The 25,865-nt window shown below is 50.1% G+C and overlaps 1 protein-coding gene across 5 annotated transcripts in view; it reads left to right on the top strand.

Annotated features, from left to right (window-relative positions):
• SSH2 (slingshot protein phosphatase 2) overlaps nucleotides 1–25,554 on the top strand; it is a 91,442-nt gene extending 65,888 nt beyond the window's left edge. For 4 of the 5 annotated variants that reach the window (XM_069033572.1, XM_069033570.1, XM_069033569.1 and 1 more), the window contains 11 exons: nucleotides 1,951–2,072; nucleotides 4,481–4,549; nucleotides 5,310–5,375; nucleotides 6,397–6,591; nucleotides 8,376–8,469; nucleotides 8,598–8,726; nucleotides 10,817–10,863; nucleotides 12,235–12,381; nucleotides 12,973–13,173; nucleotides 17,313–18,156; nucleotides 19,404–25,554. In XM_069033572.1, coding sequence (XP_068889673.1) covers nucleotides 1,951–2,072; nucleotides 4,481–4,549; nucleotides 5,310–5,375; nucleotides 6,397–6,591; nucleotides 8,376–8,469; nucleotides 8,598–8,726; nucleotides 10,817–10,863; nucleotides 12,235–12,381; nucleotides 12,973–13,173; nucleotides 17,313–18,156; nucleotides 19,404–21,371 — 3,882 coding nt within the window. In that variant the 3' untranslated portion in view covers nucleotides 21,372–25,554. The remainder of the gene's footprint in view (nucleotides 1–1,950; nucleotides 2,073–4,480; nucleotides 4,550–5,309; nucleotides 5,376–6,396; nucleotides 6,592–8,375; nucleotides 8,470–8,597; nucleotides 8,727–10,816; nucleotides 10,864–12,234; nucleotides 12,382–12,972; nucleotides 13,174–17,312; nucleotides 18,157–19,403) is intronic. The other variant, XM_069033573.1, reaches the window with a different exon arrangement.
• The last annotated feature ends 311 nt before the right edge of the window (nucleotides 25,555–25,865 follow it).

Raw genomic sequence — 25,865 nt, 5'->3', positions numbered from 1 at the left:
GCAAGAAGGAAAATAAGGCTGGTTTTAGCATGACTTATCCTAAGGAGATGGGGTGGGGCACAGTCTCTGGCTGTACAGAGCACGGCTGTCTGCTGGCATCAGCATTTGAGTAGTTTCTGTTGGTCTTTGGTCCCACTGGGCAAGTCTGGAAGACTCTATCAACACTGTCTCCTGCCTGCACTTGCTATTCTGCCCCATCACCAGGGCTGCTGCTCCCTGCAATGCCACTGGGAAGCTTTCCCTGCTGCGCTCAGCATTCCCTGCCACAGAGCACTCCGCTGGGATGGCGAGCTCTGTTCAGCTGCCAGGCACTGGTTTAACCTTTGCTGTAGACTCCACCACGTCTTGTGGTCAAGATTTCCCAGCTGGTGGACAGGAGAGCTCTGAGGAGATCAGAGGGGCTTCCTCTCAGCTGAGAGGTCCTGTTCTGACCTCAAGACCGAGTTGTAAACAACTAAAGGAGTATATTGGGAAAAGCAGCCTGCTCCTGAGAGATCTCACACAGTAGGTAATTTCGGAGCTTTTTTAAGGATGACTGTTTAAACTGGGGTCTCTGAGCTATGACCTCCTGTGAAGGGTACCAAGAGGTGTCTACACAAGCAGTGGCTCAGGAGGGCTTCTGGTGCTTGAGGAATTTGGGTTCAGTTTGTGGAGGATGTCAAACACCAGTTCAAACTTCAACCACTGGGTTGCAAGGAATTCAGGAACTGGGTCCCGTTGCAGCAAGCAGGGATCTGTCCACAGCACGGTGCAAGGCTGGGCTGGGATGGCTCCTTCTCGCCCGTGTTTGCTCTCTGCAGGCCCTGCTCAAAGTTCAAGCAGCAGTTTAACAACGTGGTAAACACTGAGGCCAGACAGAGTCTTGGGGTTGGATTGGGCCATCCAAAGTTAAGGTTTAGTATACAGAATTAAGACACTTCCTTTCTAGGGATGTCCTAGTTTCTCTGGTTGGGATCCTGTGACTAAAATAGCTGCAAACAGCTTGGAACAGAGTCCAAAAAGTGTTGCAAGTAAAGGCTGCTTGCTGCAAGTGTTGATAAGCAAAACTTTTTGTGCTGGGCTCCCTTCCCCGGGCTCCTCATTAACCAGCAGTCTGTCTGCAAAATTTCCTGGAGTCCCTTCAGTTCTCACTCCTTGTGGCTTCTGGAGGAGCAGCTCACCTCAGTGCAGCCTTCCAGGAGCTTCAGCATTGATCTGACACTCACAATTTAAGTTCCACTGCTCTCTGAATGCTTTCAGTAGTATTTGATTTCGGGGATTTTGGGCTGAACACCAGTCCTTCTAGAGCTCTTTTGGCACTGGGGTACAAGTGAACGTGGCAGGAGCAACGAGGCACAATGACTTTCACCTTTCCTGGGCAATCTGAATCCAGTGAAGGATACAGCTTAATCATAGGGATATCTTTTCCTGCCAGCTGTACGGCAGCACGGTTGCTTCTGCACTGGGGAACTTGCCAGAAGAATTCAAAGGGCCAACAGGAAACCATGTTTGAATTAGATCCTGGTTTTCTGTCCAGCTGCCTGGGCAGCTGGTGGAAAGAGACTTATTGGAGATGTTGTAGCACACAGTAATTTAAAGGAAAGCTCTGGTTCTTGGGGCAAAGCCCTCTGAAGTTGAAGGTTCAACACCTGTCTGTCTCACTGATGGTCCATGAAGCTCACTGGGCTGGGACCAGTCAGAGGGCTGAAGGTTGTTCAAAATCAGCCTTGGTGGGACAGAGCAGGACCTGCAACCAAGTGTGCAGAGTGCAGGAGCATCCCAGCTGTTGAGGAAGGCACTGTGTGGGAGTAAAGCACTTCTTACCCAGCTGAGGAGCGTGGGACATCCGTACGAGTCCAGACTGCATCACTGCTTCTGCGCCTGTCACTCAGCATGAAAAAGTGGCCTATAAAGGTAATAATGTGTGTTTTGCTGACTGCACTGCTGATCTCTTCCCCTTCTTTTCTTCAGGCTGTAAGACTGGAAAGTACCTACCAGAACCGCACTAGATACATGGTGGTGGTGTCCACCAATGGCAGACAAGACACGGAGGAGAGCATCGTCCTAGGAATGGATTTCTCTTCCAATGACAGGTACTCAGAAGTGTCCAGGTGGGGAAGTCCTTGTGCTCACCCCCACATCAAGTTCAGTGTAGAAATCACTGTTTGGTGTCTTGTGTTTTCCAGGGATAGGCTGCTTTAGCTTTTCTAGCCTAACATTTTTCTTGAGATCCAGAATTGCCTTTTTATTTCTTCAAAGGACATGGTAAATGTGAACACAGCAGTGCAGGTCAGCATTTCCTCATTCCTCCAAGCCTCAGGCTTCTGTGAGGATGTTCAGTGCCTCTGAATGGTCAGGTCCCCAAGCCCTGCCATCTGCACACCAGAGACAGGGACAATTTGCATGCAAAGAAAGAAAAAGCTGCAATTAGAGAAGCTGGACCTCAGGGTTCAGGAGGGCAGGTAACAAGAAAGTGACTGTCAGGCAGCCCCTTGCCAAGGTCGTGGCACAAAGGCCTGATGGCAGTGTCAGGGTTAGTGGTGGCAGATCTTGCACACCATGTGCTGTCCCCAGGCAGCAGTGTGTCCTCAGGGTTTAGTGCTTCTGCTCATTCATTTAAATTCCTGCTGACCTTTCCACAAGGCTCTGGAGTGTGGCTGGGAAGCAGCTTTTGCTGCTGGAGGAGCTGTAAGCCAGGAAACAACAACCCAGCAGCTTCAAGGGCAGAAGCTTCATATTTAGAAGGGGACAGTGGGCACTTTGGAGAGGGCATGGGGGCACATGACTCTCTTAAAAAGAGCTTTAAGTAAATCTTGGTCTCTACTGCAAGACAATCAACTGGATATTCAACCAGTTTTGGAGGCTTCATACTCATGCTTACTTCCAGCACAACTGCTACAGGTGTAAGTCTTGCTTTTGACACTAGTTGGAATAAATTACTTCCAGGTAGTTAGTAGGATCACTAGAAAATATTTTTTAACTATTTGGCTAAGAAATTGCCTTCCAAACATTGCCTGCTGGTGACAGCAGCCACCATGCTTGGTTTGGATGCTTAGCTTGGGTGATGCCTGTTAAAATGGGGGACCAGCTTGATGCCACCCCTGGCTCCTGTCTCTGCACGTGTGTGCACAGCTGTGGCTCGGAGATGCTCTTGCCTTGGGGCAAGAATAACTTGTCCTTGCACAGGTTGCTGTGAGCTTGGAACTCGTCGTTGGCTGTGATGTACCAGCACAGCCACCTTTGATAACTGAGAGCTCGCTGGTATTCAGTCTCTAATAACATAGCAGGGTCGTTTTAGCTTTCTGCTGGAGTTCCTGGGGTTCTGGATGGTCACTGTGATCTGCCCTCCCCGAGCCCACTCGGTATTTATAACTCCATGTAGACTTGTTGCTATGGTCTCTGATAAGCGCTCGCTGAACAGTATCACTAAAAATACCCCGGCCACCTTGGGAAGCCTTTTAAAAACACATCTTTCCATGAGCTCATCTCATGTTGTCAACAGAAATAGCTACGTGCTGCAGTGTCTCCTGGTGCTGGGCACCAGGCATGTACATTTCCAGGGCTCCCTGTCTCACCCTCCAAAGCCTGGTCTCGCCCTCTTCCCGCTCTTCTCGTGAGCTGGAGACTGGTGGGGGTGCTGGAAGTGGTGGAAATCTGGGAGCACCTGGTGCAAAGCATAAGAGCAGGAGGCAATTGAATTCTGTTCTTCAAGATGCTGCTTTGATTATGGAGCAGTTTTGCAGCTTTATGACATTCAGCTCTTTCAGTTTGACAACCTGGAGCAGGTTGTGTTGGGTTCCCCCGCCCCTGCCTTTTTTCCATCGCTTGGTTTCTGCTCTTAACTTGGCTTTTTGCTCAGCCTTACAGAAAACTGGTGGGACTGTGAGGGCAAAGAGAGCAAAGCAGCTGAGAAAGGAGTGGGATTGCCAGGAGGTGTCTGTATGGGATGGCTGTTGTGCTCATTCTTGAGGTGTGGGAGGGTGAAGAAGGGTCAGGAGTCAACCGCAGGTGATACAGGCTGTGATTGCCAACCTGCCGTGCTGCCAGTCACCCTGCTATTGCACTGCTCTGCTCCCAGGCCCCAGAAGCTGTGGCTGAGGGACAAACAAGAAAATAAAGCTGTGGATTGCAAAATCAGAGCTAGAACCAAACCTCTTGAGCCTGAGAGGGATTAATCTGTAAAGAAAGCCTTGAAGACTGTGAGGCCCTTCTGACCTTCTGAACAAAGTTCAGTGTTTTGGGATCCTGTTTGCTCTTCTCCTGGGTGTGTTAACCCTTTAAGATTGCTTGAAAGGATATTGCTGTACCCTGAATCCGGTTGGTGTTCCTTGCCAAGCCCCTGTAGAACAACATTGGCACCATTTGTCACTGAAGCAACAGTGGGATTTTTCATTTTCTTTTTTTTTTCTAATGAATACAAAAATGTGCAACTATTGCCATGAAATTAGAATAACAACATGGTGCTGTAGTAGATAGACTGACTTTCTCTTTCTCACTGCAGTAGCACTTGTACGATGGGCTTGGTGCTGCCGCTGTGGAGTGACACCTTGATCCACCTGGATGGCGATGGGTGAGTGCTTCTGTGTGTTCTGTGCTAATACAACTTAGAACCAGGTGTATGGGGAAGGATTCCAGTGCTTGCAGAGCCCTTGCAGGTCCAGCAGCCCTCCTCTGTTGACCTGTATTGGGTTAGTAGGCTCAAAGGCCCTCAATCTCAGTGGTTGTGGCAGGGAACGCCAATAATTGACTTATCTGTGAATAAACACGCACTGAGACAGTGGCTTATGTGTGTGTTTAAGCTGGAGTAAAGGAGCTTTTACTGGCGAGTGGGTGTGTAGTGAAAGCTCCTTAAAGGGATCCTATTATGTGTTCCTCCATCACACTTGCAGCAGGCAGCACTCAGCCCAACATAAAGCAAGAATGATGTTTCTCTGCCAAATAGACACCTGATTTGCAGACTCCCGTTTGTGCCAGTTACTCAGGCTGTCCAGTGCAGTGCATGGAATGACTTTTCTTTCCTTGGTAGCTGCCCCAGGATCTCTTTAGCTGGATTCTGTTGCTCCCAGCTGTGGCACTGAATTTGTGTTGCCAAGGTAAACAGCACAGCCCAGCACTGTCCCACTGTCTTAGTTTCGTTCCCAAACAGCAGCTGCTTAAAAAAGTTATCTTAGAGCTTTTAGTGTGCTATTTTGATCTGTTTGCTAGCTGAACTCAGCAGTGTATGCATAGGGCTAGACCTTTGCTGTTCTAATGTGCTACAGACTATCAGTTATTAACTAAAAAGTGACTTTTGGGACACGTTTTTACTGTGCCTTTTTTCTTCTCACCAGAGGGTTCAGCGTATCAACAGATAACAGGGTGCACATATTCAAGCCCGTGTCTGTACAGGCAATGTGGTAAGTACTTACTACAAGCTATCCCAGTGATCCTTTTCCCAGGTATTTTGGCTGCTTAAGTTCTTAAAAAACAGGTGCTGCTTTACATTACTGGTACCTTGAGACCTACTTGAGCAGCCAAAAGTTTCCTTCAGAGACAGGGAAGGAAGTTTGATACCAAAGGAAAAAAGCCATGTAAGTGCTGGTGTACAGCAGCTTTGTCTCAGCTGAGGGCAGGAAGGAATAGCGTAATTTTCCTTGCAAAGGGCTGCTGCTTTGAGCCCAAAGTCACATTGCTTTGAGTATATGTTTGAAATATTTTGAGACATGTTCATTGTGATAGAGGAAAGAGAAGCTGCATGCATTTTTCTTTCCTTTTAGGGCGGTTCATGTAGTGATCATGAAAGTATTTCTGGCTCGAGCTTCTTTGCATTGCAAAAATACATCGCCTGTCAGCGATGCTGCTGTCACCCCAATGATTTTGACTTGGATCCTTCTGATCCCAGTCAAAGATTTAAAATAAGCTAAAAATAGGAGAGGGGGATTTGTTTCTCAGCAGCAGCTGAAGAAACTTCTGATACCCTCATGCAATGAGAGAGGGCAGACACCTAAACATCTCAGTACAGTCCTGAGCCCTTGGTTGTGCATGTCTGATTCTTGGGTGTCCCTGCCCTGCATGCAGGGCAGCTAATGGCACAGTAGGAGCTGTCAGCACCCTGTCTTGGACGCAAACTCTGTGCATCTTATTTAGGGCTTGGGTATTTGTAGCAGATTTTGGAACCAGAGACATGGGTGCCTCTGCCCTCTGAATTGTGGGCACCTTCACTGCTGTCCATGCTTGTTTTGGCATGCTCCAATTAAGACATGCAAGCTCTGGCAGCGCGTAGGAATCCACAGCCTTGCAGGACAGCCTCCTGCACAGTGCCAGGGGTTTGTACCAACTGATGGGACATGAGCAGCATCCTGGATTTGGCTGCTGCGTAGTGCTTGATACCAGCCTGAGGGAGAAATGATAAACCTACAGATATCATTCCCTTGCTAGGTCTGCTCTGCAGAGTTTGCATAAGGCTTGTGAAGTGGCACGGAGCAACAATTACTATCCAGGGAGCCTCTTCCTCACGTGGGTCAGTTACTATGAGAGCCATATCAACTCCGACCAGTCGTCAGTCAACGAGTGGAATGCCATGCAAGATGTCCAGTCCCACCGCCCTGACTCGCCTGCCCTCTTCACAGATGTGTAAGTTGGGCTGGCTCTGCTGAGCCAGTATGTGACTGTCCCCAAATGAGGAGAGAGTTTCCACAAGAGATTGCTCTTAATTAGTTATTAATAAGGAGAGGCTTCCTGTTCCATATAATAAGTGGACTCTTGGTTAGGTAAACACCAACACTGGAAGTTTAGCCCTCCTGGGGCTCCCTTGCATCTCCTGCAGCCTCTGTTTTCAGTTTAGTTGTTTACCTTGGGCTTTAGGCTTGCAGACCTTTGCTTCTGCAAGGTAAGTCCCGTGTTACTGGTGAGAGAGGTGTGGTGTACCTAAGCATTGTCTCTGCTGGTTTTGTCCTCTGGTTCCAGGCCTGGAAGGAACAGGTTTCTCTGGACTTTGTTCTTACACTGGCACGTGGCTTTGCACATGTTTAGATTAACGTGGTCTTTTTATCCTTACTCAGTTCATTTTGCTGTAAAGTGTTTATGTATAGACTTCAGAGCACGTGAGCTCAGAAACATCCTCATCTCGTCCACCTGAAGCACCTAAGAATGAGGGCAAAGAGCAGTGCAGGTTTTTGTCATTCTGAGGAGCTTAGCAAGTGTGGAATGGGACAGTGTGTAGGTCCCACGATGCCTTCAGCTAAATGCTTGGGTATCAGGTGATAGATGGTCCAAAAGAGTGGCTGAGCTAAATGGGTAGATAATTTGGAAAGGCAGAATTTGTAGGCTGTATCAACATTCAAGGTTTACCACCCCTGTCATTAGTAACTGCTGATGGTGCTGATACCATTATAACATGAAAGTGGTGGTGTGACCAGATGTGGTGCCAAGTGTGAGGGTTTTCAGTTGCCCATTTTGTAATTACTTCACTGGCCCCAGCTGCTTTCCCAGGATAATAGTGCCTTTGGTTGATTTATGCTCCCAGATATTTCCTGTTGCTGGAGTCCAGTGAGTGAATAATGATGCTAAGCAGTTGTTCAGCTGTGAACAAGTCTTCACACTTGATTGTTTTTTAATGTACAAGGCGGGTGGCTGGAAAGTTTTGGCAAGCTGACAGATTAATATTTTCTTGTAGCTTTTCATATATAAATTTTATCTAACCCACCCTTTCCCTGGTGGCAACTTGAAATTTAATGATTTTCTGGGGACACTTAAACAGCATTCTCTTAATGGAGTCCTGAAATAATGCATGAGGTTAAAAGAACCAGGAACTTTCATGATTTTTATTTGTGAACCACCAGTTGAACACTTGCAATGCCCGTGCCCTCGCCAACCTGGCAGCCTTCCAGGGAAAGGTGGTAGGAGATGTCACTGCTGGGTCCCTTCTAAAGATGCTGGGTAAGCCAGCCCTGTGCTGCTGCTCTGCTGCAGCTTCTCCTGGTGTTACTCAGGCTATTTTTGCAGCTGGTGATAAGGCCCCTGGCAGCAGAGGCGGGAGGAATGCAGAGGCTTAGCTGCCCTCGTCTCTCCATGTAAGGAGTTTTGGAGCTGTTACCTTTCCAAGAAAGGTAGGGAGAGGCTTAGATACTGCTCCAGAGGGTATAATGCAGCCATCCCAATTTAAATTTTACCAAATACCAGAGGTTCTCTGGATGACTACAATGGATTAGGAGCATTCAGTTGGTGTCTTTCATATATGACTGTGAATCTAAACTGGGCTTTACTGTCACCTGAATTCCCTCCAGCTGAGGACATGCCTGAGGGAAGTAGTGTGAGAGTCTGAGACTCTGTAGAGTATGCAGTCTATACCTATTTTAAAAGTGTCATGAATCCAGTTTGTCTCCCCTCCCAGTGACTCTGTTGGTTTCTTCTGACAGCCCAACTGAGCGGGAGCGCACGGAACGGCTGATTAAGACCAAATTAAGGGAGATCATGATGCAGAAAGATTTGGAGAACATCACCTCAAAAGAGGTAAGTGGTGAGGGGAGCAGCCCTGGAAGTGCTGTTGTGCAAACTGAAGAGCTCTGTGCTTCATGCCATGAAGAAAGTCCAGAACAAAAGCTTCACGTGACTTCCTTGTTTCCCTCCTCCCCATGCAGATACGCACGGAGCTGGAGATGCAGATGGTGTGTAACCTGCGGGAGTTCAAAGAGTTCATTGACAATGAAATGATAGTGATCCTTGGGCAGATGGACAGCCCCACACAGATATTTGATCATGTCTTTTTGGTGAGTCTAACAGTGAATACAAGAACACTCCTAGTACTTCCATGAGTTGGTTGACACAGGGGCCTCTGGAGGAATTTAAAGGAATTCTAAAGGAGAGATTGGTTGATCTGGGGTCACATACTCTTAAGCGAGACAGTAGTGAACAAGAGCAGCCTGGCTTTTTGGCTATGCTAAGGTTTGCCTTGTAGCACCAAGCTGTAGACCCTGTCCCTAGAGGATGAAAGGAGAAAAGCCTTAGTTCTAACAGTTTTTTGGGGCTGTTTCCATTGATTTAAGACCAAATTTTGTGACTTTAACTGTCCAGGGTACCCACATGCCAAGTTCTTGTGTTTGGGAAAGGCATAACTACAGCAAAGAGGGAGGGGAGCTGTGTGACATCCAGGTGGAATGACGCTCTTGTAACATAGAAAGCTCTGAGTTCGTGTGATCTAGGAGGACCAGAGTAACATAACAAAGAATCCTGGAGATAAGTCACTTAAGGAAACATAAACATTTTGCTGTTTAACGTTTTGCTTGCTTAGTTGCTGCTGGGGCCTGTCTTAATTACTGCAGCTCCTTCTGGTGAGTCAGCGTTCCGCTGGATTTCCCAGCCCCGGAGCCATGGACACAGGTTTGGTTGGGCTGTCTAGCCTGTGAGGTTGGCTCCACTTTAAACAAAGCCATTCCTCTTGGACCAGCTGGTCTTTCCAAATGGAGAGAGCCTCTCCCAGTCTCCGGCTCAGAAGGGATGGTCTCTATTAATGTGAGCACTCCCAGGATATCACGTTGGGGTAGAGCCAGGAAACTTGGAAGTACCTACGATGTAATGGATTTTTTTTTTTGCAGGCTATGTGTTACAAGGAGAGAGAGAGAGAGACCTGTTACAGGCTTATGGTACTGGCCAAAGGCTGCACAGGCAGCTGGATCCACTGCAGGGCTTGGAGTCTTGGCTCCGAGCACATTTAATAGGGAGAAAACCTTTCAAAAAAGGCTTGCAGGCAGCACCAAGGAGAAGTGCTGTGGTTAGTGTGTGGAATAAAAGTATTTGCGGAGCAGGTGCTGTGGTGAGGAGCAGTGCTGCTGGGGCTGGGCACCAGCTTTGCTCAGGAGCATGTGTGCTGCAAGGCAGGGTTGTGTTGTGAGGGCTCCGAAAGGCAAGGAGCTGTTTCCTTCCAGGTCGAGGCAAGAACCCTGTGGGATCCCACTTAGGGAGTGCTAAAACTACTAAGCAGGAAATAAGAGACCTAATGATGTTGATAATTATGGATCAAAGGACAGGAGAAAAGGCTTTCACCCCTGCAGCATTGTTCTCTGTACCTGTGGAAACTGATGGTTCCCAGGCCTGAATTAAATTGTTCTTCCTTGACTAGAAAGAGACAACTTTAAACTGAGTCTGGGCCTTGGTAAATACAATCATCTTCATCTGGATCATCTTTCCATTTGGGAGCCTTTTTAGGGCAGGGAAGCAGAGAGCTTGTACACCTTAAATTTTGAAGGCAGCCTTTGAGTGGTTTTGTCCTCAGTCATGTTTGTGTTTGAGCAGAAAGCAAGCAGCTTGGAGGCCCTGTGTGTGCTGCAGAGGACAGGGTTACCTAGCCAAGGTTAGTTTAATGTGTTCATTTCTCTGCTCACACAGGCTTTGAACGTGGGGAGAAGAGGTGTAACCCAAGTGAGCTTAGGTGTTGCTGCCTTTGATGTTCGAGATGGGTGTTTCATGTATAAAGAGCACCTGGATGGTTTTTAAATGCAGGCAGTTTCTCCTCTGTGGGGCAGAGCTGGCAGCAGCCTCCAGGGAAAGGGTGGAGTGGTCCTGTCTTGCTGAGGTTGATTTGTCAGCAGTTTGCAGGAAGTGCCAACACACAGTGCTGGGCTCTTGTTGACAGAGCTGCTTCTTGTTTCAGAAGGGATCTGGTTAAAGGGGTGAGAGAAGGTGCTGAACATCAGTCCTGGTTACCAGTTGTGTACCCCTATGCTCAAAGGACCCCCAGCTCTTCAACCTTTTGCTGGTCAGCTTCCTCCTCTGGTTCACTGGTGACCATCCCTCCCTCCACCAGTTGTCTGGCCATGCCTTCCTTCTGCCTGATGTGTCCCTTTGCATGTTTTCCCTGCAGGGCTCAGAATGGAATGCCTCCAATTTGGAAGATTTGCAGAACAGAGGGTGAGTAGCTTCAGGCCATCAGCTTAAAAGCAAGAGCCTGGCTTTAACCAACACACTCTATTCCATACCTGCTGTGTAACCTGAGTCTTACTAAAGGGTTTGCAGATCCAAACAAGCTCTTGCTTCCTCCAAACTCCTTGTCCCATGAACAGGCACCCTAAAGTAAAAGAATCTTCCTCCGACCTTGACTAATGTCCCCAAGGCAAACAAAGGAAGGCAGCAAGCTCATAGCTATAAGTAGTAAAAAGCTGCAATTACTGAACTGGATGCTGCATAGTTGGCTCAGTGCCCTCGGCCCCAGCCCGTTGTTCTGGACTGATTACAGAGGCACTTCGGACCTCCAGGCTGTGGCAGGAAGGAAAATGTGGAGAAGAGCATTTGGTGCTCTGAGTGGGGCCCAGTAGGAAGTAAAGTCCTGCAGCTCTCAGGCTGAGCACTGATGGGGTCCTCTGGTTCCTGCCATTCCTACTCTTCAAGCTTAGAGCATCCTTTCTCCAGACCAGGTGGATATAAGCACCGGGATTGTGCAATTAAATAATTATTCATGGGTTTGGCTTATTTGTGCCAATCCAGTGGAAAAAACGAATCATGCTGCTGAATTGATAGTGTAATTCTATACCTCAGAAATTCAGCCTGGCAAAATTGACTCTTCTTGTTGAGCTCAGGCTTTGCTGTGGTTTCCTTGAGTCTGACAGGTCCTACTTGATTGCCAGTGATCTCATACCTGCTTGGGAAAAGGGATGTCACTCCCTTGCAGTGCCCTTGTTCTCCCTGATATCCCAGCACGAGTGCATTTCATAAGCATCTTACAAGTAACCCTCAGGGCTAAAAATACTGAGTGCAGTGTACATAAATACCACACGCTTTCTCTAGCAGTTTCCTTTCCAGAAAATTTAGGGATAAGAAATAAATCCTCCCCAGTGGGTCATTGTCTGTTACATCTCTCTGTAGTTATTTTATGCATTATTTATCTTTGGTGTTACTTGAGGGCTTAGTGTTCCATCTTCCTGTGGTTTTGGTGCAGCAGGAGGAGAGATTCACAAAGGGGCTTGGAGAAAAGTGTGCAAACACTAATTGCAGGAGCTCCTGTGGCATGTGTTGCTGACACATAGAGTAGAGGTGGTGGGCAGTGTGACGTGACATAGTGCAGAGGAAGTTTCTATCCATGGATCCCTGTTGTCAGGCTCTACACTGCCCAGCAAACCTATTGTCTGTGTTAGCTGCTGCTTCCTTGCATTAAGTCCTGGTTTCCCAGGAATTTTGTTCAAGAGTGCACTTCCAAATGCCCTTAGCAAAGCAAGGCAAGGCTGCAGTGTAGCAGTGGGACATCTCTCTGAACTGGCTGTGTTTCTCTCTGCTGTTCCCATGCAGGGTGCGGTATATTTTGAATGTGACTCGAGAAATAGATAATTTCTTCCCTGGGCTCTTCGAATACCACAATATTCGGGTTTATGATGAAGAAGCTACAGATCTTCTGGCTTACTGGAATGATACCTACAAATTCATCTCCAAGGCAAAGTAAGTCTTTTCAGAAAACACAGCACACACGTTTAGAAGATATATAGTAAGCATTTTGTTTTCCTGCTGATTTTCCTAATTGCTTTTCCTCCTTGCCTACCTAGCATCAGAGCATTTTCATTTTGTGGTTTGCAGTAGAAGAACATATCTATGCTAGAGGCTGCCCTGAACTGCTCAGTATCTCTTTGGGATGTGTTTCTAAGTTGTGACACCACGTTTGTGGTACAGGTTCTCTTTTTGCTTGGAATACTGCTTGATGCCAGTGGGCCATTTGGGCTGAGCTCAAGGGTGCCACATTAGTCTTCAGGGGTTTTCCTGTATCTCTGTGTTTGTCTACTTTGCAATAACAACTTCAGAAGAGCTGTTGTAACAAAATCTGTTGCAAATATTAATTAGACCTTGTTCTTCAGTTTCTTTGTGTGTCTTGCTCCAGTTTGTAAATTGGATTATCAGATCACATCCCAGACTCCAGCTGCAGCCGCAGTGTTGAAAATACGTTTGATAATACTCTGGTAAAGAAGTTGCTGCTTTCTTAAGCTTGTCATATGTTTTCTGTTTAATGATCCTCTTTTGTTCTTTCTCTCACTTCAGGAAAAATGGTTCTAAGTGCCTGGTGCACTGCAAGATGGGAGTGAGCCGCTCAGCATCCACGGTGATTGCCTATGCCATGAAGGAATATGGCTGGAACCTGGACAGGGCTTACGACTACGTGAAGGAGCGGCGCACCGTCACCAAGCCCAACCCCAGCTTCATGCGGCAGCTGGAGGAGTACCAAGGGATCCTGCTGGCCAGGTGAGTGGAAGGAATGATCCTGATTGTCCATGTTAAGGCATGACACTTCAATGGTTGACTCTGTTCTTTTAGTCAGAGCTTGTATCACTGCGTTGTGCAAGCTCGGGATCTTAGGAAGGGTAGCACTCTGTTCTCAGGGTTATCTCAGCTGAGCCTGGGAAGATGGGTGTAACAAGGAGCTTTCAGGAGGCTGTTTGACTTCTAGGATGTTTGGTTTTTGGAAAGTAGCATCCCATGAAGTGTTATCTGAGTGCAACATTCAAGAGCTATGCAGGCTCCAACAGAGATAAATGATATCCCTGTTGCTTGTAACATCACTTGGCAGGGAACTTGCTTTGTCTCCTCACAGTTCCCTGTTGAGCATGCCCCTCCTCAGCAGCTGGTCTGGTTTTATTTAGATCCCTTTGGTAAGTGTTGGTGTGAGGGGAGGGGACAGGATGTTCTGTGCATTGCAGCAGTGGTGTTTATTCCTGCCTGGAGTCCTGAGGCTGGTCTGGAGCTGGGCCTGGGTATGGGCAAGTGTGTTGTAATCCCAAGCCTATCACCTGACTAGCAAAAAGAGATAAATATTGAATGTTTCTAAGCTGTGTTAAGCAATGTCTTCACGTGATCAGCAGGAAGGAGGTAGTGATCTCTGTTTTGCCAGATTATGGTATTTTGTTTGGGATCCTGGTGTGCTTTGCCTGGGAGCAGATCTGCAGCAAACAGAGTTACTCAATCTGAGCCTTCTGCCACAGGGGGTGGCTCTTAGCAGGTTTGGACCAAAGTAAACAGTAAATTTCAAAGCTGCTCAGTGCTATTGGGAGATGCCTGCTTATTGTGGAATCAATTTAGGTTGGAAAATAGCTTTAAGGTTGAGTCCAGCCATTGTTTTATACGCTGTTATTTACAGCAGCTCAGTCACTCGTGCTCGCTTTAGGGCACACTTCTTACCTCTGTCCCCTGCTTGATTTTGTCCTTTCATGTCAGTTCTATCCACCTGCAAAGACCTCCCTTCCCTTTCATTCTAGTAACTTATCCTTCCTTCTTTGCTCTCTACCTGTTCCCAGCAGCCTGTGTGTGTTGCTGGGCCAGGCCTGGATTCCCAATTTTTACACCAAACCCTTGGTGTAAGCTCCCCTGTCACTGTAGTGTGCTTCCTCTTTCCCTCTCTGCACAGGTAAACAACCTCGGGGCTCCTCCCAACTTATTCCCTGACCAGGTGCACCCACAGGATCTTCATCCTCCACCTCTTGCCATGCCTGCCTTCCTCTCTCCTGCTCCCCAAACCCTGCCTGCCATAATGACCCTCTTTCTCTCTAAAAAGCAGCCAAGTGGTATCGAGTCTCAGGACAGATCACATGGAATAGATAATTTTAAAAAACAGTGCCCTGCTGGACTGAAACCCTTTGGGACAGACACCACACCTGCCTTGGGTGCCTCATGTGACACCAAACATGCTGCTGGCACCAGTTAGTAAAGGTCAGTGCTTAACTCTGGGCCAGAGATGACCTGACCAGTGTGGTTTGCATTGACCACACTGGGAACTTAAATCTCATTGGGGTAGATTGGATGGAGAAAAAGAAGCTTTTTAGGTGTGAAAAATGCACCAACAGGTTAGTGGACACCTGTGAGGAGCCCTGGTGTGGGAGCAGCTGGTCTCTCACATCTTTAAGCCCTCAGGCTGGCAGTTGGTTTGGGTAATCTGCCAATCTGGTGGTTGGTGACATGCCTGCAAAGCCACCCTGTACAAACATTTTGGTTAAGGATTATTTTTCCCTATCTTTTAGTAATTTCTTTTTTGGAGGTATATCTTTCTTGCTGCCACCATTTATAGGCATGTGGCTTCCCTTCCACTGAAGCACAGCCCTGCTCCTGACCTACTCTGCAAGTCCCTGTACAAAGGCACAAACAGGATTACTTGTGAGGCTTTAAAAAATGCAAGAGCAGTGCGTTACATCTGTGGAGGATGGAAAAGCCTGCAGTAAATGAAGCTTCACTGAAGCAAGGAATGGCCCCTCCATGCTGCAGAAACTGTCCCTCTTTATCCACTTCCTCTCTCAGCTCCAAACTACTTTTTTCCCCTCTTTCTTTGTGTTATTCAGCTTTGCCCTCTGGCCGCCTTGTTTATTGCTGCAGTATTCCAGGACAGGTGAAAAAAACAAAAACAAAAAAAACAACAGATTGACACTCATGTGACTGCTCCAATTTCAGGGGGAAGGTATGTGAGGGCAGCCATGTGCTCACACTATCCAGTTACGGTTTTGTGCTGGGGTTATGGCAACTGGGATATGTTTTCCAGCTGTAAAATGAAAACCCCCTGCCTGCTTTTAGTCACAACAACAAGTGTGTTTTGCTCTTTGGGACTGTCATGCTTCCTGGGGTTAGTTAAACTGTCCCCTCCCTCTGTTGATAAACACAGCAAGGCTGAGGCAGGCCTGTTTCTGTTATTAGTTATAGATAAGTTACAGGAAACCGGTGTTTGGGATCTCCTGTGCCTTGTGCAGCTTGTGAATCAGCAGCAATTTTATACCCAAGCCTGGAGAGCTGGTGGGAGGTGTGGGGGGACTCCTGGTCCAGAGCTGGTGTGGGCACAAGCCCTGGGAATGTTGCCCAGGAAGGTCAAGGGGTGGCTGTGGGCTCTGGGAAGGGACGTGGGCTCCTGTTCTCTGACTCTGCATCAAGCACCTCATGCAGGTTGTCAGATTGGGGAAGTGTGAGATTGGAAGATAGCACAGCACACCTTTGCCAGTGGTGCTTGACATCTGATTTGGTCCTCAGATCTGTGCCAGTTGCTCACACAGGAGGGTAATTTTCACTTTAAAAATCAGATGTGCAGCAGAGGGCTGGATTTGAGCACTGAAGTGCCCTCAGAAAACACCAGCAGCTCCCCAGGCTGTATGAGCAGAGATGTCAGATGACGATCCCATACAGAGCCCAGGCAAGAACCTGCTTTAAGGGCAAACCTGGTTCTGCTGCCAGTGTCAAACTGCTCCAAAACCCATTGGAGACAGAGCGTGTGCACACCAGGACAGTGGCCTTGGCCTTTGATCTTGACCCTCCTCTCCTGAGAAAGGACCTGTGTCACACGTGAAGGTTGTCACTGATTATAGGGTTAGAAAGCTAAATCTGCTATGGATTCTTTTCCTTAGCTGTTGGGCACCCACAGCTGAGCTGGCACACGGTAATTAGCCCAGTACCATCTGTTAATTAACTTCCTGTGGTCACTGGATGTGTCTGGGAGCGCCTGCTCATAACAGCAAGGTACTGGAGGGGTTTTGCAAAATCTCCTGCAGCTCCAAGGAGGTTTCTGTGGTTTCTGTGTTCCTCCTAGGGGCAATGGGTGGAAACACATCCCTGTGGCCGTGGCCACTCAGCAAACCCTGGCAGCCTGGGCTAGCTCTGGGATTTCATGGCAAGAAGTTTCCTCCAGTGCTCTCTGTAAGCCCAGGTGCATGGGTTGGGGATTTTGGCAGGTGAAGATAAGGAAGGTGATGCAATGCCACTGGCAGTTGCTTGGCCTTTTGATGGCTCAGACCTTCCTAAAGGGGCTTTCCAGGAGCTGGAGGAGTTCTGAGCTTCCTTCCTGTGGAAGGTGGGTGGTAATTTGGGCTGTTTGTTTACCATTGAGGATATCTTATGTATTTTTGCACACGCCCACCTCTACTCATCCCACCCTATCCTTTGGTTACAAGAGCCAGTTATTGATGACTGAAGCTACTCAGAGAAGGAACCGTGAGGAAAACTGGACTTTATTCAGTGCCCACCACCTGCTTGTGTCCAGCACAAGGGGTTCTCTCTGCTCACCTGCTAGCAAATGGCAAAGTGCTGGCTGAGAAGGGACCATATTCTGCAGTCAATTAAACATTGCATTTGTTGAGTGGACGGATCCAACACTGCAGGGGAATAGCGAGGGGTGCGTGGAGCAGAATGGTGCCATGGGATTCAGCTCCTGGAAAGTGGCTCTTTACTGAATCAACTTTTCCAGCAGCAGGTTTGGCCCTGAACTGTTCAGGTGAAGCTGCAGCTGTGGTCAGTGACTCCAGCATTTGGCACAGTTTTTGTTGTAGGTTGTGTCCTCTTACAACCTCTTACAAGGCGGATCTGGCTCTGGTATGTGGAAATTACTCACTGTTTTCCTTTGCTCTCCTTGCCCGCAGCAAACAGCGGCACAACAAACTGTGGCGCTCGCACTCGGACAGCGACCTCTCGGATCACCACGAGCCCATCTGCAAGGCTGGGCTGGAGCTGAACAAAAAGGAGATCACCACCTCAGCCGACCAGATCTCAGAGGCCAAGACCAACGACAACCAGCAGCCCATGTCTCCCATCTACTCAGCTGAGCTGGACAGAGAGCAGCAGCTCCCAGAGGACACAAACATGATCGAGGACGTGTGTGTGAAGGAGAGAAGGATCCACTTAGAGTTTACTTGCAGAGACTTCCACGCTGAGCAGATGGAGGACAAGCTGAACCTGAACAATATCAATGGCTGTACGGTAGGGTGCTGTGTAGACTCTGTCCCCCCTGATAACTGCCATGCTTCTGAGGCCTTAATGCAGCTCCAGCACCCCTTGGAAATAACGGAGTTTCCTGATCTGACAGTGGACGATCTAGAAAAAGATGCCCTTAAGCCTGATATGAACGTGCACTTGGTTCCCATGGAAGAATTCACTTCATGCTTAAAAGACTTCCCCCAATCCCCAAACCAAAATTCCCCAGGTCTCCAACAGAACCCTCAGCCCGAAGTGACAGACCTCAGCACAGACAGGATTGATTTCTTCAGCGCCTTGGAGAAATTTGTGGAGCTCTCCCAGGAGAGCCGGTCACGCACCTGCTCCCATTCCAGGCCGGAGGAGCAAGGGATTGGGAGGAATGGGGTCTCCAGGGTGCCCATGCTAGAAGTGCCACCTGCTGCAGATGGGAGTGCAGATGCTCGAAGGAGCAGCCCTGGAAACTCTCCTCAGGCATCAGATGACTCTTCCACAGATGAAGAGCAACAAAAGGTTAAAATAACTTGCTCAGTTTTTATAGGAACTGCTGCTCCATGCTGTCTGTGGGGTGGCTGTGGATGGGGTTTTCTAGCCCTGCTTTCACTGGGCAGGCTGTTTGGGGAGGGATTGCTAGATGCTTCCCCCCCTTCCTTCACTTTTAGATACTTGCCCTTTTCTGCACTTTTTCCTTAAACATCAGTTTGCTGGCATTGGCAGGGCCGTGAGCTGACCTTGACCTGACCTGCTGTGCTGTTCTCGTGAGAAACTTATTTTTGAGTTTTGCATCAGGACAGCAGAAAGGTGGGACTTGACCCACTAATTTAACCAGACCCTGAGCCCAGCCAGCATCCCAAATTTGCACCAGATACTTATCTGACTTGAGAAATCCACCAAAGAATGGGGCAAAACTGGCCCTTTTCCCTGGTTGGGAAGTACCAGCATTGGGGTAGTAAATCAAGGCAGGTGTAGAGCTTCCATTGCTGGAGGAAGAAATTAACCTGTCCAGGTCTGGAGTGATGGGATTGGGCACGTCATGGCTCACTTCTCCTGGGTAGAGAGATGGTCTTGACAAAATTTAGTAACCTCTAAATTTAGGTACCTTTTTCTAGTAATTGCTTTTCAGCCTCCAGGACTCTCACAGGGATTGATGGTGTCCTGGGCCATCATTTTCTGGGAGCTTCTCTTATTTAAATTCCACACTGCATTGCTTGAATCTTTTCCATCTCCATGTGAGGCAGTAAGGCTCTTCCAAATATAATAGACCAGTGCTCTCTCCTGTGATTTGGCAGAGAGTGTCTGTGGGGATTGGGATCCTCCCTGGCCATTTTCCTCTGGGGAACCAGAGTGTTTCAATGCTTGGTCATTCTTTTTGCTGTACTTCTGTTTGCTCCATACATGAGCAGAATTTGTCATGTTTTCAGTTCAAAATGGCACTTTTAGCAGTATTAGGATTCTTTCTGTTTGTTGGACTTTTCTTCACTTAAAAAAAAAAGCTACGTTTTCCTTGGGATTTGTGGCAATTAAAGTTCTTAGATCTCAGTCTAAGTGAAGATCCATCCTGGAATATGTTAAATTCAGTCCTAGAGACAGTAAAAAAATCTACATTAGTGATCAGTGCTGTGGTGATCTCTCTCCACACACTGCCACATGCTTTTTTGTTCCTTTGGGGATGTGCACCCTGGTTTTCTCTACCCTGCTGCTGTTTGCTCTGTGTCAGCACAGCTGATGCACTCCGTAATTCTCCTGTCTGTGTGTTGCAGGAGGTCCCTGAGCTGCCTGGTGCAGGTCATCTCACGAGATCCCACTCGGAAAATGCCATTTCTGTGAAGGAAATTATCACAGAGATCGAGTCAATCAACCAGGGAGTAGGACCTGCCCAGCAAAAAGAGGGTTCAGCCAACCTCAGCCAGACACCAAAGAGGAACATGGTGCATGACCTGCCAGTGGAGGTGATTTGGGCGTCAGAAAAACTGGAACAGAGTGAAGGAGCCTGTGCTGGACACCAGGAAAAGGAGAAGGACCCTCTGCCAGCTGAGCAGGAAGAAGCCCCATCTCTGCAGCTGTCTTCTGGTAAATCAGACCTGGAGGAAAGCAGCTCTGGTGGGGAGCAGCAGGAGCCTCGTGGCTCTGTCAATCCTGAGCCCAAGTGGTGCCCCGGCTCCGTCCGGCGCGCCACGCTGGAGTTCGAGGAGCGCTTGAGGCAGGAGCAGGAGCACCAGCACACAGCCCCAGCCTGCACTTTACTGACCCGCAAGAACTCCAGGAACGACTCCCCTGCTGCCGAGCTCCTGCCACGGGGGAAGAGCGAGGAGCCACCCCTGGAGCTGGCTCTGGAGGGTGACAAGGTTCAGGGTCCAGGCGCTGAGGAACCACTGCTGCCTCCTGGGGCAGAGCAGCCTGTGGGCAGACACCTGCCTGCACCCCTCGGGCCCCCTGCCCAGGAGTCCCTGCCCACAGAGCCCAGCCCGGGGCAGGAGGGAGCGGCACAAGAGCGCAGGACAGTGGTCTCGTTTGACGGGACAGAGGAGCCATCCCTGCCCTCCCTCCTGCCAAGGAGAATCGAAATCATCGAATACACCCTCACGGTGAGGCCTGCGGAGCAGCGCCCCGACACAAGCTGTGAGCAGGGCGGGCTGGCCACGGCCACCCCGTCTTTAGATGAAAACTTGAACCCCTCGGTGTGCTTGGAGAAGGCTCCGGCGGATCCCTCGCCGCCGGAGCACACGGTACGCAAGCAGGCTGCCTTCACCGTGGGCAGCCCCAGCGAGGAAGGCGGTGGGATATCTGCTCACCTCGGCGTTGCTTCTCCCTCTGCCCAGGTGACCTGTCCACCTCCAGGCAGCCTCGAGCCCTCTCCTTACCCCTACGTCATTCACCTGGAAGGTGTCACCGAGCAGAGCATGAGTACAGACGATGAGCCGGTCACGCCGTGTGGCACCGAGGGAGACGCAACTCTCCCATTCAGGGATGGTCCCAAACCTCTCTCCGGGGGCGGTGCTGGTGTCTCGAGGCAGCTGAGCAGTGAGGACTTCACCAGGCAGCATGCTGAAAACATGGACTTTCTGGACATCTCGTTCCTGTGTTACAGCCTCCCTCACAGCTCCAGCAGCCGCAGTGTGGAGGAGCGCTCCAGCAGCCCTGGGCTGGTCAAGCAGCGGGCCAAGGAGATAGAGGCTCGGATCCGGCACGCAGGGCTCACCACGCCCTCCCACATGAAGCGCTCGGCATCCCTGGCCAAACTGGACTGCCTGGACCTCTCCAAGGATGACTTACACGAGAGGGAGTCGGCCTCTTCCGATGCCAACCCGGTGCTTCTCACCTGCGTTGCCCTCGGTCGAGGCTTTTGTGGGGGGAGTTTCGAGAAGGGCTCGGAGAGTGCATGTGGGAAGCATCTCCTCTCCTCCCCAGAGCCCACTAAGCATTTTGTGGAACAGCTCAGAACAGCCGAGTGCATTGCCCAGAGCAAGCCGGTGGAGAGGCCGCTGGCTCAGTACGCCAAAGAGTGCAGCTCCAGCCAGCAGAGTTTGTGTTCCAGTGCAGATCTGACGTGGACTAGCTCCGGGGAGGGCCCTCCGCTGCTCCAAGTGCAGGTCCTGGACTCCTTGTCTCCATCTCAAGCTCTGGCTGTCGCCCCACGGCAGCAGCACGGGAGAACTCACCCTCTGAGGAGGCTCAAAAAGACCAATGACAAAAAGCGGACAACCAATCCCCTCTACAACACGATGTGATCCTGGGCCCTTGGCTGTGATTTCTTACCCAGAACCCGTGGTGTTGCTTTCACGCAAGGGGCAGGTGTAATATAAGGAACATGCACTTTATTGGTTAATTTTATATATATTGTCATTTTACTGTTCCTGGCGCATGTAGGTGTGGGTTGGTTCTTCTGTGTGTGACTCTGACTGCAGGACTGTTTGGGTTTTTTTAAGTTTAACTCAGATAACCTCAAATGTTCTTTTGTTGTTGTTGTTGTTGGTTTGTTTTAAAAGAACACCTTTATCATGAGAAAATTGATGTTGGCTTGCTTCGGCAAGGTGGAGTTTTGCTTACAACCAGACCCTAGTTCCTAACTTGAATTTTCCCCATGCCTTGAAATGGTGCTGGGCGGTTGGTGGGGTGAGAGCCCCTGTAAATGTGAAGGTTGTGCCAAGGTCCCTTTGTTTGGCCTTTTCTTTTATTCTGTAAACTGGAACTCCACGATGCTGGCAGATCCCTCACAAAGCTGCTTCAGGACAAACCCCCTGGGCTCGCTTCAGCTCATGCTTCCCCAAAAGGAGCACACAGGGGTAAGTCCTCCCGAGGGATGGGCTCTAATAACCCTGGGCAGCACCTAGACCAGCTCTCCTGTCTGCCATGGGGCACACAGAGCTCTCTGCTCTGTGCTGAGGTGGGGCAGAGCTCCTTCAAGAGCTGCCACATTCACCTCTACCCCCAAAGCCAGTGTTCTTTTAAAACAAACGCCTCATTAGGGTTTTAACCCTCCCATTACTTGAATACTGCTGTGGGCCTTCCAAGTTCATGGCCATATCATCTGTCCTCTACCCTCCTCCTACTGCCTGCCCTCTGCTCCAAAGCTGTTCTTGTGCTGCCTGAGTTTCCCTCTCCTCTCTGCCACGCTCACGGGTGTTTCTGGCCGCTCCCCAACCTTGAGCTGTTTTTGTTACATGACATACTGCCCTTAATGCAAAGCTTTGTCCTCTCTGCTGTCACTTCTAACTCTGGACCCAGAGGGAAAATCTTTTCTGGAAGATTTTTCTTTTTCTTTTTTTCTTTTTTCTTTTTTTTTTTTTTTGGGCCTAAATTGTATATATGATATTTATATTAATTTTTTTTGTCTTTTCTATGGGTTTTTTTTAAAAAAAAGAAGGGCAAGACTGTGTTCTGTAAACTGGAAAACAAACCCACCTGACTCAAACTCAGTGCTGTTCTTTCTGATCTGCACAGACACGGGAGTGGATTTGACATTATAAGCTGTCTTCCCTTTCCAAAAGTGAGCCTCAATGCCAAATGTGTCCCTTCTCCTCCAGTCCTGCGTGAACCCCTGTTACCCCACGGTGGGAGGGGCACTGTGTGTCTGCCCATCTCCTTCCTGCTTGAAGCTGGGCTCCAGGAGTGCCAGTTGGACATGGAAAGCTTTTGGCTGCTCCAAGCCATTCTGCAGGTTCTTGCTTCCCCAGAGAAACCGTGTGTGAAGGCTCTGCTCCAAGTTTCAGCAAATTATTTTGTGGTTTCTGAGCAGTTTGGCTAATCAAAGCTCCTCATTTCTAGCTGTGTGCATCAGCAAGTTGTCCCTGTGCTGTCGGAGCAGAGGGAAAGGCCAAGAGGAGCTCTGGGTCCTGTCCACAGTCCTGTGGCAGGTCCTGAGCTGGTGCTTGGCTGGGGCCCAGACCTGCCCTCTGGGGAGGAGCAAAGCAAAGAGAAGATGCAGAATGGCTCAGGCTGCTGAAGCCCAGCATGGAGAGGACATGGTGTGGGAGGAGCAGCAGCCAAGGCCGTGCCTAGAAAGCAGCCCTAAAGCTGCAGAGCCTTGCAGGCTCTGATGGGACAAACTCTTGAGCTGGAAAGGAGTGCACGGCACCGGAGTGCTCCGGAGTATTGGGAAGCAGCATGTGCCTGCCCTGGGGAAGGGGTGTCAGAGATCCCCAGCCTGCCCACAGCTGGTGGCAGAGGATAGCTGAGCAGCTGGCAAGGTAATGCCACCTTGCTACGCTCCTGTAGCTCCCAGGGGTCCTCCTGTGCTGCCTTGCAGCCTCGGCAAGATCTGTGAGTCCGCCTGTGCTCCAGCAGCCACGAGCACTATCCCTCCCTTTCCTGAACTCTGGCAGGGGGTTGTCACCCATGCTGGAGCACAGCCCTGTCCTGGGTCAAACAGCACGTCACCCCAGGCCATTTCAGTCACTAGAAGTCACCCAAGCCCCTGGCCCAGGAGGCCAGATACTTCTTTGGGACACTCAGAGACATGTGGCTTCTCCTAGCCCGCTCCAGCTGGCTCCGGAGCCAGGCAGATCCTGTGGAAAGGCCAAGTGGCTCATGTCATCTTGAGAAGGACAGGTTCAGTCCTTACCTCCCCCACAAACTTGCACCAGGCCCCACTGCCCACCGTCCTGACGCCAAGGACATGCCTGCCTGCCCCTCCACAGGTGGAAGGGACTGGGTGCCACCAGCCTGCCTTGCATTGGAGGGTGCACACTTGGCTGGCAGCGTGTCCTGGTGACAAGGATCTGCTGGGGAGGGAAAAGCCCTGTGTAGAATTTTTTCCCTTGAGAAGGCAGGAGGAGGAGGAAAAGGATTGGGTTTCTTTGCCCAGCTTGATCTCAGGAGAAATGCCCTTTGGGAAGGGTCTTCGATGCAGACCAGAAATGCTGCTTCCTTCCAATACTCAGCTGCTCTCCAGGTGCTTCAGCTGGGGAGAGCAGCAAAGGGGCAGAGGCCCCTGCAGGGAAGTGCTTTGCTGTCCCCTTGTCCTTGGCTCTGGCCCAGCACAACTGGTTTTTCTCTGAGAAGGCTCTGGGCAGGCAGAGGGAGTCAGGAAAAGTGGTTCTCTTGCAGAGTGATGAAGGCCTTGGAGGTCTGGAGGCTCTGAGCGGGATGGCAGGAAGGGGACGGACTGGAGGGACCTGGACCTCCTTTCCCGGTGTCTGGGCAATGAAGCCACCAAGCCCCTGGCATCAGAGGTGTCTGCTGGGGACGATTGTCCCTTCTCCATGCTGGTGGCTCGTGGGAGGTTCCTGGAGCCACCCCACGAGAGCTTCTTGTGACCCGCTGAGCACCACAGGGAGCAGCAGCACCTCCGGGGTGCTCAGCAGCTGACAAGCCTCGCGGGTAGAGGGGGTTTGGGAGAAACGTGTTGTTTTAAGGGCATTTTTGTACAAAGCAACTGTTCTTTGGTCTCTGGCGAAGCCTCTCGGAGGACGCTTTATTGTTTACATTGACTCCTGTACAATATCCCAGCCATCGCTGCCCCGTCCCGGCCGTACTGTAACGTGTGAGCCTTGCACAAACGGACTGCGTGTGCGTGAAACTGGTTCTACACTGCGTTCTGTTGCACTCGGTGGTGTGTGTGGGTGTGTGTGTGAGCGTGTGTCCGGTCTGCTTGAGAAGTTGTGACGTGTACAAATCTCTCCCCTCTCGGCCCTTTCCTGGGGGCACGGTCCCAGCGGGTGGCAGGAGGTGACGCCGCTTCTGGGTCACTTGGATGTTTAAACGGAGCAGGGATTAGTTCTGTGTCTCTCTGCCAGCAAAGGCCTGGTGGAAGGGATCCCACCCCACCTCCAGCTGCTCCAGGGACCTCCTGGGAGGAGCGAGCTGGGAATCCATGGCCGCAGGGGCACTGCACCTGCCGGGGGCTCCAGGAGCCTCGCAGCCCTCTGGCAGGAGGAAGCCATACCCACCGCAGGTCCCTGCTCCCCACACGGTGCGTCCTGCCTTAATCCGCTCCTGGCTCCACACAAACCCCACCACTTCTCCCCAAGGGAGGGACCCCCGAGCCCTTGGTGTGGGGCAGAGGCAGGTGCTGGCCTGGCGCAGGAGGGTCCGGGCTGGCGCAGGGCTCGGTGCCTGTCCGGCGGTGCTGCCAGAGGTGCTAACAGCCCGCCTGCGCTGCAGACATCTCTGTTGGCACCAGAGAAGGTGCCAGTGCCTTTTATTTTCCTTTATGGAGATGTGACGTCCGTGCGCTGGTTTGTAGGGATTGTCCAGGGCCGAGCAGCTGGTGTTGGGGTTGCAAACCAGGGAGGGGAGCACTTCTGTCTGCCCCTCCTGGATCTTCCTTGGTGGCTGGGGTCGTCCCCTTTCCCCCTAAAGACTTTATGACCGATGTGCTCAGCTGTTTTTAAATGTGAACTTGTGCACTGATGTGCAGATTCAATGTTCTTGTTACCGAATGAATAAAAGTTTTATTTTGATGATGACAAAGATGTGTGGCTTCCTGTTTGGGATCAGGGCTGGGGGTGAGGAGGGATCTGTGCTGCTCTCAGAGCATGGGGTGGCAGTGGGGATCTCAGAAGCCAGAGTGGGGTTGTTCCTCATACGTCTTACCAGAAGGGTGGATTGCCCCATCCTGTCCCAGGTGATGGAGCAGTGCTTCCAAGCAACATGAACTTCCAGATCACGCTGCAGTTGGAGGGAAGATGCTGGGGGTCAGGTATTTAAAACTGTCAGGATGCTGCTGCCCTCCTGGCACTGCTGCAGACACAGGAGCTGTGAGGAGGGGTTTAAACTCCAAA

Source organism: Aphelocoma coerulescens, chromosome 19, assembly GCF_041296385.1.
Source record: "Aphelocoma coerulescens isolate FSJ_1873_10779 chromosome 19, UR_Acoe_1.0, whole genome shotgun sequence".
Classification (NCBI taxonomy): Eukaryota; Metazoa; Chordata; class Aves; order Passeriformes; family Corvidae; genus Aphelocoma; species Aphelocoma coerulescens.
Note: the sequence above shows the minus strand (reverse complement) of the source record. Positions and strands in the feature narration are given on the sequence as shown.